At 44.0% G+C, this 13,562-nt stretch overlaps 1 protein-coding gene across 5 annotated transcripts in view; it reads right to left on the minus strand.

Moving 5' to 3' along the window:
• Positions 1 to 13,562, minus strand: part of LOC130297416 (gastrula zinc finger protein XlCGF57.1-like) — a 78,650-nt gene that overhangs the window by 45,600 nt on the left and 19,488 nt on the right. For 2 of the 5 annotated variants that reach the window (XM_056549898.1, XM_056549870.1), the window contains exon 1: positions 6,097 to 6,227. The exons of the other annotated variants lie outside the window; for them this stretch is intronic. In XM_056549898.1, coding sequence (XP_056405873.1) covers positions 6,097 to 6,114 — 18 coding nt within the window. In that variant the 5' untranslated portion in view covers positions 6,115 to 6,227. Of the gene's footprint in view, positions 1 to 6,096; positions 6,228 to 13,562 lie in introns of those variants that run through there. 5 annotated transcript variants of the gene reach the window in all.

Below are 13,562 nucleotides of genomic sequence, written 5' to 3' on the forward strand. Positions count from 1 at the left end.
TTTGCAAGGGCACTGTCACGATGCCGGCTGGCAGGAGGTGGATCCTCTGTGCCAGAGAGGGATTGGCGAGGACCGCGCTAGTGGACCGGTTCTAAGCCACTACAGGTTTTCACCAGAGCCCGCCGCAAAGCGGGATGGTCTTGCTGCGGCGGTAGTGACCAGGTCGTATCCACTAGCAACGGCACACCTCTCTGGCTGCTGAAGATACTGAAGAAAGGCGAGGTACAAGGGAGTAGGCAGTAGCAAGGTCGGACGTAGCAGAAGGTCGGGGGCAGGCGGCAAGGTTCGTAGTCAGGGGAGATAGCAAAGGTACTGGTACACAGGCTATAAACACACAATACGCTTTCACAAGGCACAAGGGCAACAAGATCCGGCCAGGGAGTGCAAGGGAGGAGACTAGATATAGCCAGGGAACAGGTGGGAACCAATTAAGCTAATTGGGCCAGGCACCAATCATTGGTGCACTGGCCCTTTAAGTCTCAGGGAGCTGGCGCGCGCGCGCCCTAGAGAGCGGAGCCGCGCGCGCCAGCACATGACAGCAGGGGACGGGAACGGGTAAGTGACCTGGGATGCGATTCGCGAGCGGGCGCGTCCCGCTGTGCGAATCGCATCCCCAACGGCCATGACAGAGCAGCGCTCCCGGTCAGCGGGACCGACCGGGGAGCTGCAGGGAAAGAGACGCCGTGAGCGCTCCGGGGAGGAGCGGGGACCCGGAGCGCTAGGCGTAACAGTACCCCCCCCCTTAGGTCTCCCCTTCTCTTTATCGGGTAACTGCCTCCCCTGGGATGAGGACACCGGGAAAGGATGGAGGGATTCCTCAACGGCAGGCAGAACCGCAGGAGTAGGAATGGGGAGAGAGGGCAGAGGGCGGGACCTGGCACGGGGCAGTGTGACACCAGGACGAGGGCCATGAGGGGACACAGAAGCTTGCCTGATGGAACTGGGAGGGGGGAGGGGCATTTCCTGTGGCAGGCAGAGTCCTTAATGACCTTAGGGGGACCAGATACAGGAGGAACCACAGAGTTACGGCAAGGGTTACTGGGAACCGGTTTTAGACAGTTCTTGGAACAAGAGGACCCCCAACTCTTGATCTCCCCAGTGGACCAATCCAGGGTTGGGGAATGAAGTTGAAGCCAGGGAAGTCCAAGGAGAATTTCCGAGGTGCAATTGGGGAGGACCAAAAGTTCAATCCTCTCGTGGTGAGATCCGATGCTCATAAGAAGGGGCTCCGTGCGGAAACGTATGGTACAGTCCAACCTGGCTCCGTTGACCGCGGAAATGTGGAGTGGCTTGACAAGACGGGTCACCGGAATACGGAATTTATTCACAAAGGAGTCCCGAATAAAATTCCCAGAAGCTCCAGAGTCCAGGCAGGCCACGGCTGAGAGGGGAGAGCTGGCTGAAGTGGAAATCCGAACAGGTACCGTGAGACGTGGAGAAGCCGACTTGGCATCAAGAGACGCCACACCCACGAGAGCTGAGTGCGAGCGTGCGTTTCCCAGACGTGGAGGACGGATTGGGCAATCCACCAGAAAATGTTCAGTACTGGCACAGTACAGACAAAGATTCTCTTCCTTACGGCGATTCCTCTCTTCCAGGGTCAGGCGAGACCGATCCACTTGCATGGCCTCCTCGGCGGGAGGCCTAGGCGCAGATAGCAGTGGAGACTGTGGGAGAGGTGGCCAGAGATCTAAGTCTTTTTCCTGGCGGAGCTCTTGATGCCTCTCAGAAAAACGCATGTCAATGCGAGTGGCTAGATGAATGAGTTCATGCAGGCTAGCAGGAGTCTCTCGTGCGGCCAGAACATCTTTAATGTTGCTGGATAGGCCTTTTTTAAAGGTCGCGCAGAGAGCCTCATTATTCCAGGATAGTTCAGAAGCAAGAGTACGGAATTGTATGGCGTACTCGCCAACGGAGGAATTACCCTGGACCAGGTTCAGCAGGGCAGTCTCAGCAGAAGAGGCTCGGGCAGGTTCCTCAAAGACACTTCGAATTTCCGAGAAGAAGGAGTGAACAGAGGCAGTGACGGGGTCATCGCGGTCCCAGAGCGGTGTGGCCCATGACAGGGCTTTTCCAGACAGAAGGCTGACTACGAAAGCCACCTTAGACCTTTCAGTAGGAAACAGGTCCGACATCATCTCCAAGTGCAGAGAACATTGCGAAAGGAAGCCACGGCAAAACTTAGAGTCCCCATTAAATTTGTCCGGCAAAGACAGGCGGAGGCTAGGAGTGGCCACTCGCTGCGGAAGGGGTGCAGGAGCTGGCGGAGGAGATGATTGCTGATGAAGTTGCGACTGAAGTTGGTGCACAATGGTGGACATTTCTGACATCTGGTGGGTTAGATGGGCGATCTGTCGGGCTTGCTGGGCGACCACCGTGGTGATATCAGAGGCAACTGGCAGGGGAACCTCAGCGGGATCCATGTCCGGATCTACTGTCACGATGCCGGCTGGCAGGAGGTGGATCCTCTGTGCCAGAGAGGGATTGGCGAGGACCGCGCTAGTGGACCGGTTCTAAGCCACTACAGGTTTTCACCAGAGCCCGCCGCAAAGCGGGATGGTCTTGCTGCGGCGGTAGTGACCAGGTCGTATCCACTAGCAACGGCACACCTCTCTGGCTGCTGAAGATACTGAAGAAAGGCGAGGTACAAGGGAGTAGGCAGTAGCAAGGTCGGACGTAGCAGAAGGTCGGGGGCAGGCGGCAAGGTTCGTAGTCAGGGGAGATAGCAAAGGTACTGGTACACAGGCTATAAACACACAATACGCTTTCACAAGGCACAAGGGCAACAAGATCCGGCCAGGGAGTGCAAGGGAGGAGACTAGATATAGCCAGGGAACAGGTGGGAACCAATTAAGCTAATTGGGCCAGGCACCAATCATTGGTGCACTGGCCCTTTAAGTCTCAGGGAGCTGGCGCGCGCGCGCCCTAGAGAGCGGAGCCGCGCGCGCCAGCACATGACAGCAGGGGACGGGAACGGGTAAGTGACCTGGGATGCGATTCGCGAGCGGGCGCGTCCCGCTGTGCGAATCGCATCCCCAACGGCCATGACAGAGCAGCGCTCCCGGTCAGCGGGACCGACCGGGGAGCTGCAGGGAAAGAGACGCCGTGAGCGCTCCGGGGAGGAGCGGGGACCCGGAGCGCTAGGCGTAACAGGCACCATAGAATCTAGACCACATAGTCACTTTCACAATTCAAATAAAATTTAATTGGGTATACTTTACCCGTTTGGGGGTGCGTGAATGTGCTCCCATTCTGCAAATACCTACAATTCACGCACCTCCTACAGCAAAAGCAACCTTTGACACTCACAGATGCATATTTTTGTGTCGGTATCTGTCTCGACACATCAGCCTTCACCAGTTCATCTTTTAGATTCCTGGATCTACGGTAAGACATTAGGGGTACCTCCTTAAATTCTGGAATATTAGGGAAGCTCTGACTTATCAAGTGCCAGTGTTTTTTCACCTTCTGGGCTATTTTTCCTGAAACTTCATTGTATGTTGTATACGTGTTGACTGATCTCTTTTTAACCTAGGTCTTCTTTGTCCACTCCGCTTCTCATACAATCTCTGTTTTTGTCTCTATAAGTGTGCAGGGATAACCCCTAGCAATAAATTGTGTTGTCATCTTATCCACTGCACAATCTAGTTTTACATCATTGTCAACAATTCTACTAGCACGCAGGAATTGACTGTAGGGTAATGTTTCAATCATAGGTCTGGGATGACAGGAATTAAATTTCAATAAAGTATTGCAGTCAGTCGGCTTACAATATAAGTCAGTTGACAATCTGTGTTCTTTAATGGATACCTCAGTGTCCAAAATTTGTACCTTATCCTGTGAATAGGTAAGGGTGAACTGCAGATCCCTGTCTACACTGTTGAGATACATTTGAAAATCCACTAGCTCCTCCCCTGTGCCATTCCAAATCAAAAAATATCGTCTATGTAGCGCCACCACCCCAGGATTTTCCTGGAGTGGTGGGCTACATAGACATGGGTTTCCTCAAAATCCCTCATCACTATGTTCGCATACGTGGGCGCCATGTTGCTGCCCATGGCAGTCCCACGCAGCTGAACATAGTATTTTTCGTCAAAGAAAAAGTAATTATTCTGCAGAACGAATAGCAAGAGTTCTACAATGAATTCAATCTGTTTGGAATCAAAATGTGCCTCTATTAGGACCCTCTTAATAGCTCTTATTCCCCTTTCATGTTGAATAGATGTATACAAGCTGACTATGTCGAAGCTAGCAATTATGGCATTAGTGGGTACCACAATCTGTGAGATTTTAGATAAAAAATCTCTAGTATCTCGCAAGTACGATTGTGCATCCATTGCGAATTGTCGCAAAATCTTATCCAAAAAGATAGATACATTGTTGGATAGAGACCCCCTGCTGGAGACTATGGGCCTACCAGGAGGATCCTGTAGGCCCTTGTGAATCTTTGGCAGGAGGTATAGTAAAGGAGTAATAGGGTGATCAACAATCAAAAATTCACTTAGTTTCTTGTCAATTAACCCATGTTCTAATGCTTTAATCCCAATTTTCTGTAATTTATCCAACATCTCTTTTTTGGGGTCTTTAGATAATATTTTATATACTTCTGGATCTCCTAATTGTCGATAGGCCTCTTTTAGATATGTACTCCGGTCCATGATCACAACCCTTGCCACCCTTGTCCGCCGGCTTGATGACGAGGTTGTGATCATGGACCATGATAGCGAGTAATTCGCTGTGTGTGTTAGATTAGGATGTTTAAGCTTCATCTGTTGCTGTTTAATAGCAGCAAACTCCCTCTTGAGGCATTCTGAGAATGTGGCCACTGCAGGGGATTCTACAACAGGTTGAAAATTGCTAGGGATATGTACATCAAGTTTTTTAAACACAAATTCAGCATTGTCATCAGTAACTATAGGAACAACCATATCAGACTTATGTTGAGCAAACCAGATTTTTAGTTTTAGCCTCCGTACAAACTGCATAAGGTCTAGTTCCAACTGGAACCAGTCATTCAGTCTGCTTGGACAAAAATTACCGTATTTATCGGCGTATAACACGCACTTTTTAGGCTAAAATTTTTAGCCTAAAGTCTATGTGCGTGCTATACGCCGATAAGCCGCTGCAGTTCAATGATTTAAAGCGGGCGCTTCAAATCAATGAACTGCAGCGGCTTTGCAGGTGCAGAGACAGCCAGCGCTGCCGGCTTCTCTGCCCCTGCCTGCCCTGGGGTCTAGAGCCCTGCTGCCGGCCCGTCTCTCCCCCTGGCTATTGGCGCCGCTGCCCGTTCTCTCCCCCTGACTATCGGTGCCGGCGCCCCATTGCCGGCGCCGATAGCCAGGGGGAGAGAAGTGGCGCCGACAGCCAGGGGGAGAGAAGGGGCAGCAGCACCCATTGCCGGCACCGCTGCCCCCCCCATCCCTGGTTGCATAATTACCTGTTGCCGGGGTCGGGTCCGCGCTGCTTCAGGCCTCCGGTGTGCATCCCCTGCGTCGTTGCTATGCGCTGCACGGCGCGGCGCATGACGTCAGTGCGCCGCGCCGTGTAGTGCATAGCAACGACGCAGGGGACGCACACCGGAGGCCTGAAGCAGCGCGGACCTGACCCCGGCAACAGGTAATTATGCAACTGGGGATGGGGGGAGGCAACGGGGCAGCGGCGCCGGCAATGGGTGCCGCTGCCCCTTCTCTTCCCCTGGCTGTCGGCGCCACTGCCCCATTGCCGGCGCCGCTTCTCTCCCCCTGGCTATCGGCGCCGGCACCGATAGTCAGGGGGAGAGAACGGGCAGCGGCGCAGATAGCCAGCGGGAGAGAAGCGGCGGCAGCAGGGCTCTAGACCCCAGGAAAGGCAGGGAGAGAGAAGCGGGCAGCGACGGCCTCTCTCCCCCTGCCTTTCCTGGGGGTGTATACACGCGCACACACGCACCCTCATTTTACCATGGATATTTGGGTAAAAAACTTTTTTTACCCAAATATCCTTGGTAAAATGAGGGTGCATGTTATAGGCCGGTGCGTGGTATACCCCAATAAATACGGTAAGTCCTTTAGAAAGTAACAATAATTGTTCATTAGATAAATTATAAGAAGAGATATTTACCACAGTTTTATTGTCCATGGTTTCTACTTCTTCTTCTGTATAACCGTCTGTCCCTGGTTCCGAGTGTTTCTCTGTGTCTTTTTTACGGGTCCGGAAGTGCTTGATGCCTCCCCTCCTCCGTCTGCTGGAGAGGCTACGACCTCCAAAAAAGGCTGTTTATCTGCTGGTTGATCCTTAGTGTCAGGTTTTCTTGTGCGTTCACCATTTCCCTCCATATTCACAATATTGGTTCCTTTTTTCTGGTACCTTCTCACATAGGTGGCAATGTTATCCCAGGCATTCCTCCGTTTAGTTTCCTCAATAATCTTTCGTTGTTTAGATAGAAAATCCCCTTGTTTCTCCAAGAATTTATTATAGTCGTCCGATCCAAGTGAACATTTCAGGCTATTTTCCAGTTCCATAATCTTGGTTTGAATTGATAACGAGCCCCTCTGTAGAAATTCCACATTCAGTAAAATCAAGTCCAATGAATACTTATTTGAAATGGCTTCATAACGAGATCTATACTCTAAATCATTAACAAAAGAGTTTATGCGTGGTTGTATGCACATACCTCTAGGTATCTTGCGGGTCCGGTAGTATTCAGACATAGTCGTGATGTGCAGTTCAAGTCCCAAAGATTTTTTAGTTTCCGTTTCATACATTCTTCTAAGGTCCAGATTGGATGGGTTATGGAAAATGATGCATCCTTTGTTGCGTAGCCATACCGGTATGGTTGCTATTGGTGATGTCCATTAGTGAGTCCTTTGAATGCAGGGAGTGCTCGCATGTCCACCTCAATAATAGAATCCAATATAAAGCAGCCCCTTCAAATACGTCTGTAGGTGGGTGCAGGCCCTTGTACCTCGGTGCTCCGGTCCGTTTTAGATAAAGATGAATATAGGCAGCACACTAAAATTAGTGCAAAACTAAAGTGTTTTTAGTCCAAGGAATGAGACAACGTTTCGGCGATCTCACACCGCCATTTTCAAGTGATTAACAAGTGATACAAATGGGGTTTAAATACACTCCCCGTTCAGCGACATCACAATCATTAACATATCACATGACATTTTGACATTTTGTAAATAAAGTGCAAAACACATTATAAAACATGTAATCATACAATCAAAGTAGTGCATATATATGATCACACAACGTGAACATATATTGTACGTCCGATCTCGTGTATCTATCTAAATATAGTGATAACCACATTCCATAAATGCTCCAGTAATCAAGTGTAAACAGTGACGTGGTGTATAAAGTTAAAAACATTACCGGGTGAAGCAGTCCCGTCCAAACGCTGACCTCCTAACAAACGCGCCATATACCGCAAGCCTGTGTCTAACATGGGACGCCGGGGCTTACTTCCGGTCTCTCCGGAACTCTACCAATCTTCAGTCCGGCAGTGACCTGTGTATCGCGGGCAAGCTCCATGGCACCCAGCGCATGCTCAATAGTGGCGGGGTTGTGATCATGGACCGCAGTACATATCTAAAAGAGGCCTATCCACAATTAGCAGATCCAGAAGTATATAAAATATTATCTAAAGACCCTAAAAAAGAGATGTTGGATAAATTACAGCAAATTGTGATTAAATCATTAGAACATGGGTTAATTGACAAGAAACTAAGTGAATTTTTGATTGTTGATCACCTTATTACTCCTTTACTATACCTCCTGCCGAAGATTCACAAGGGCCTACAGGATCTTCCTGGTAGGCCCATAGTCTCCGGCAGGGGGTCTCTATCCAACAATGTATCTATCTTTTTGGATAAGATTTTGCGACAATTAGCAATAGATGCACAATCGTACTTGCGAGATACTAGAGATTTTTTATCTAAAATCTCACAGATTGTGGTACCCACTAATGCCATAATTGCTAGCTTCGACATAGTCAGCTTGTATACATCTATTCAACATGGAAGGGGAATAAGAGCTATTAAGAGGGTCCTAATAGAGGCACATTTTGATTCAGAACAGATTGAATTCATTGTAGAACTCTTGCTATTTGTTCTGCAGAATAATTACTTTTTCTTTGACGAAAAATACTATGTTCAGCTGCGTGGTACTGCCATGGGCAGCAACATGGCGCCCACGTATGCGAACATAGTGATGAGGGATTTTGAGGAAACCCCACGTCTATGTAGCCCACCACTGCAGGAAAATCCTGGGGTGGTGGCGCTACATAGACGATATTTTTTTTATTTGGAATGGCACAGGGGAGGAGCTAGTGGATTTTCAAATGTATCTCAACAGTGTAGACCGGGATCTGCAGTTCACCCTTACCTATTCACAGGATAAGGTACAATTTTTAGACACTGAGGTATCCATTAAAAAAACCACAGATTGTCAACTGACTTATATTGTAAGCCGACTGACTGCAATACTTTATTGAAATTTAATTTCTGTCATCCCAGACCTATGATTGAAACATTACCCTACAGTCAATTCCTGCGTGCTAGTAGAATTGTTGACAATGATGTAAAACTAGATCGTGCAGTGGATAAGAAGACAACACAATTTATTGCTAGGGGTTATCCCTGCACACTTATAGAGAGACAAAAACAGAGATTGTATGAGGAGCGGAGTGGACAAAGAAGACCTAGGTTAAAAAGAGATCAGTCAACACGTATACCGTTTATCACAACAAACAATGAAGTTTCAGGAAAAATAGCCCAGAAGGTGAAAAAACACTGGCACTTGATAAGTCAGAGCTTCCCTAATATTCCAGAATTTAAGGAGGTACCCCTAATGTCTTACCGTAGATCCAGGAATCTAAAAGATGAACTGGTGAAGGCTGATGTGTCGAGACAGATACCGACACAAAAATATGCATCTGTGAGTGTCAAAGGTTGCTTTCGCTGTAGGAGGTGCGTGAATTGTAGGTATTTGCAGAAGGGGAGCACATTCACGCACCCCCAAACGGGTAAAGTATACCCAATTAAATTTTATTTGAATTGTGAAAGTGACTATGTGGTCTATATTCTATGGTGCCCTTGCAAACTTATTTACATTGGAGAAACAAAATGTGAATTTAAAGTCAGATTGGGTCAACATAGGTATTCTATACGGAAAAACAGAACCGATTTACCAGTGTCCAAACACTTTTTGGAAGCTGGTCATAAGGAACATGACTTGAAATGTATGGGGGTAGATCATATTCCCCCCACTAAGGAGAGGAGGGGATAGGGTCTCCACACTACAAAAAAGAGAATTGAAATGGATCTATGACCTCAACTCCTTAAAACCAAATGGCCTTAAAGTGGAATTGGTTGTCACACCCAAAATGATGCTGTAGAGCTTGTTGTAGTCCCAGTATAAGGTAGTGAACAGTGTGGATATGACATACAAGTGATATTATTTATTAAAATTTTATTTTTTTCTTTCATTTCAGATTCTCTAATACTCTACATTATGGTCAAGCAGCCCCATGAAAACTGAAGTGATGACCTCAGCCTGGAACCGCAAATTTTTATTTTTATCTGATTTCAGAATTCTTTTACTTTTTCTTTACCGGTACAGTGATGGCATCCCTTAAAGGGGTATTATGTATTCATAAATTGATTTACACTCCCATGATTATACCCTGGTATGACTGACTAGTGTATGGAGGGTAGCTGTTTGACACCTCTGTTCCATGAAAGCAGTCTGGTGGAGGACCCCGTCTATCAGAAGGTGAGAATTCATTAATCTGAAAGGGAGAAGCGTACTTGGGGGTCCTATGGATTCTTTAAGACGCGCCCAGAACTGGCTTATAAGTAACAGAGTGCAGTGTCTAGGCCCCATGAATGTACTTTGGCTTGCAGGGTAACATAATGGAGAAGTGTATGAAAACCTTCCTAATAATTAGAGGTTGTTTATACCTTATTTGAGTAGTGTTATACTTTTGCCAGTACTTTGCCATTAAATACACTTACTTATCTGAGATACCCTTAATAAAGATGGCGCTAAAGATCACTATTGTACCTATTGAGCATGCAATGGGTGCCACGGAGCTTGGCCGCGATACACACGTCACTGCCGGACTGAAGGTCTAGGCGGTTTCCATGACTACGGGGACGCCGTCACTGTGATTGGTAGAGTTCCGGAGAGACCGGAAGTAAGTCCCGGTGTCCCATGTGAGAAACGGGCTTGCGGTATATGGCGCGTTTGTTAGGAGGTCAGCGTATGGACGGGACTGCTTGACCCGGTAATGTTTTTAACTTTATACACCACGTCACTGTTTACACTTGATTACTGGAGCATTTATGGAATGTGGTTATCACTATATTTAGATAGATACACGAGATCGGACATACAGTTGGCCCTCATTTACTAAGAAAATCGGGTTGTAAGTCTATTGTTGCTTTCTTACCCGATTGCTCTTCTCCCTGGTATTTATTATTATGTCGCATCCTGTTTGTCGCACTCGGTTTTGTTGGTTTTGGTTTCCACCTCCTGAGCTGTTGGGAAAAAATCCACAACAATACAACAAATTCGGGTTGGAAACCTTTATAAATACGTGGGAAAGCTCAGAAATGTCGGGTTACGCCCCTTTTTCGGGTTTGGGAGAATCCACATCGGGTCCGTCGGGAAAAAATGTTGCATCGTGTCGCAGACTGGCGCACGATGTCTGCGACATGGCGCAGACAAAGATGCGCCAAAAAAAACAGACAAAAGAGGTCGGGTTTAGAATAGTAAATGAGGGCCTATATGTTCACGTTGTGTGATCATATATATGCACTACTTTGATTGTATGATTACATGTTTTATAATGTGTTTTGCACTTTATTTACAAAATGTCATGTGATATGTTAATGATTGTGATTTCACTGAATGGGGAGTGTATTTAAACCCCATTTGTATCACTTGTTAATCACTTGAAAATGGCGGTGTGAGATCGCCGAAACGTTGTCTCATTCCTTGGAATAAAAACACTTTAGTTTTGCACTAATTTTGGTGTGCTGCCTATATTCATCTTTATCTAAAACGGACCGGAGCACCGAGGTTCAAGGGCCTGCACCCACCTACAGACGTATTTGGAGGTGCTGCTTTATATTGGATTATATATATATATATATATATATATATATATATATATTTATATATGTCAAACAAAGTGGTTGTAAATCCTGGTTTTGTAAAATGTCTTCACGGCTTTCTGGACATACTCACCCCGCTCTAGAACATATGGAGGGGGCGTCCTACCCTATTGTTTGACCAATTGTGGACAAATTTATTATACTTGTGTATCCGCCCCTAAAATGTTGTAACATTAAATATGAGATAAATCTATCAATTTTCAAGTGATCACAGAACAAACAGACAAAATCTATCAGAAAGGACTCCTCAATATCACTGTTCTACAAATTTTCAATTTTTTGGGGTTTCGGAAATGAAACGTGCCATTTCTTAAACGGTTATTCCGCTGCTCAGAATTTGGAACAAACTATTCCGAATGCTGGAGCTCGTGACGTCATAACCCCGCCCCCCTCATGAAGTCACAGCCCGCTCCCTCAATGCAAGTCTATGGCAGGGGGCGTGACAGCTGTCACGCCCCCTCCCGTAGACTTGCACTGAGGGGGTGTGGCGTCATGAGGAGGCGGGGTTATGATGTCATCAGCTACAGCGTTCAGAAGCATTTAATTAAATTCACATGCTTTATTCAAATATAATAATTACATTTGTTAGTTGGCTCTAGTTTTCATGCAACGGACATTTTAAATTTTCCAACTACAGGTAATAGGCAAATAACACTGTTCTACAGGAAAAAAGTTGCAAGCATGAAAACAGCTGTTCTTACATAATTTTGAGGTGCTAAAACGAAAATAACAAATTTAGGGTGGGATCATACTAAGTTTACTAACTACGGGACCCTATCCCCTTCTCATTCATTTGAATGAGCCGAACAGAGTCATATAGTGACTCCGGTCGGCTCATTTTTGCCCTTTATCTGGTTTTCGGACCGGAATGAAAACCATGGTATTCAGTCCAGTCCGAAAACGGGGTACGGGGCAAAAATTCACCGACCGGAGTCACTATGTGACTCTGGTCGGCTCATTCACATGAATGAGAAGGGGGTCGGGTCCCGTAGAACAGCTACTATACAAAAACTATATAACAATAATAATTATAACCTGCAGAATATCTAATAATAACTATATAACAATAATAATCATAACAATAACCTGCACAATATCTAATAATAACTATATAACAATAATAATCATAACAATAACCTGCACAATATCCAATAATAACTATATAACAATAATAATCATAACAATAACCTGTACAATATCTAATAATAACTATATAATAATAATAATCATAACAATAACCTGCACAATATCTAATAATAACTATATAATAATAATAATCATAACAATAACCTTCACAATATCTAATAATAACTATATAACAATAATCATAACAATAACCTGTACAATACCTAATAATAACTATATAATAATAATCATAACAATAACCTGCACAATATCTAATAATAACTATATAACAATAATAATCATAACAATAACCTGTACAATATCTAATAATAACTATATAATAATAATAATCATAACAATAACCTGCACAATATCTAATAATAACTATATAATAATAATCATAACAATAACCTGTACAATACCTAATAATAACTATATAATATTAATCATAACAATAACCTGCAGAATATCTAATAATAACTATATAAAAATAATAATCATAACAATAACCTGCACAATATCTAATAATAACTAAGAACAATAATAATCATAACAATAACCTGCACAATATCTAATAACTATATAACAATAATAATCATAACAATAACCTGTACAATATCTAATAATAACTATATAACAATAACCTGTACAATATCTAATAATAACTATATAATAATAATCATAACAATAACCTGTCCAATATCTAATAACTATATAACACTAATAATCATAACAATAAACTGCACAATATCTAATAATAACTATATAACAATAATAATCATAAAAATAACCTGTACAATATCTAATAACAACTATATAATAATAATCATAACAATAACCTGCACAATATCTAATAATAACTATATAACAATAATAATCATAACAATAACCTGCACAATATATAATAATAACTATATAACAATAATCATAACAATAACCTGCACAATATCTAATAATAACTATATAACAATAATAATCATAAAAATAACCTGTACAATATCTAATAACTATATAATAATAATCATAACAATAACCTGCACAATATCTAATAATAACTATATAACAATAATAATCATAACAATAACCTGCACAATATCTAATAATAACTATATAATAATAATCATAACAATAACCTGTACAATATCTAATAACTATATAATAATAATAATCATAACACTAACCTGCACAAAATTTAATAATAACTATATAACAATAATAATCATAACAATAACCTGCACAATATCTAATAATAACTATATAACAATAATAATCATA

Source organism: Hyla sarda, chromosome 1, assembly GCF_029499605.1.
Source record: "Hyla sarda isolate aHylSar1 chromosome 1, aHylSar1.hap1, whole genome shotgun sequence".
Taxonomy (NCBI): Eukaryota; Metazoa; Chordata; class Amphibia; order Anura; family Hylidae; genus Hyla; species Hyla sarda.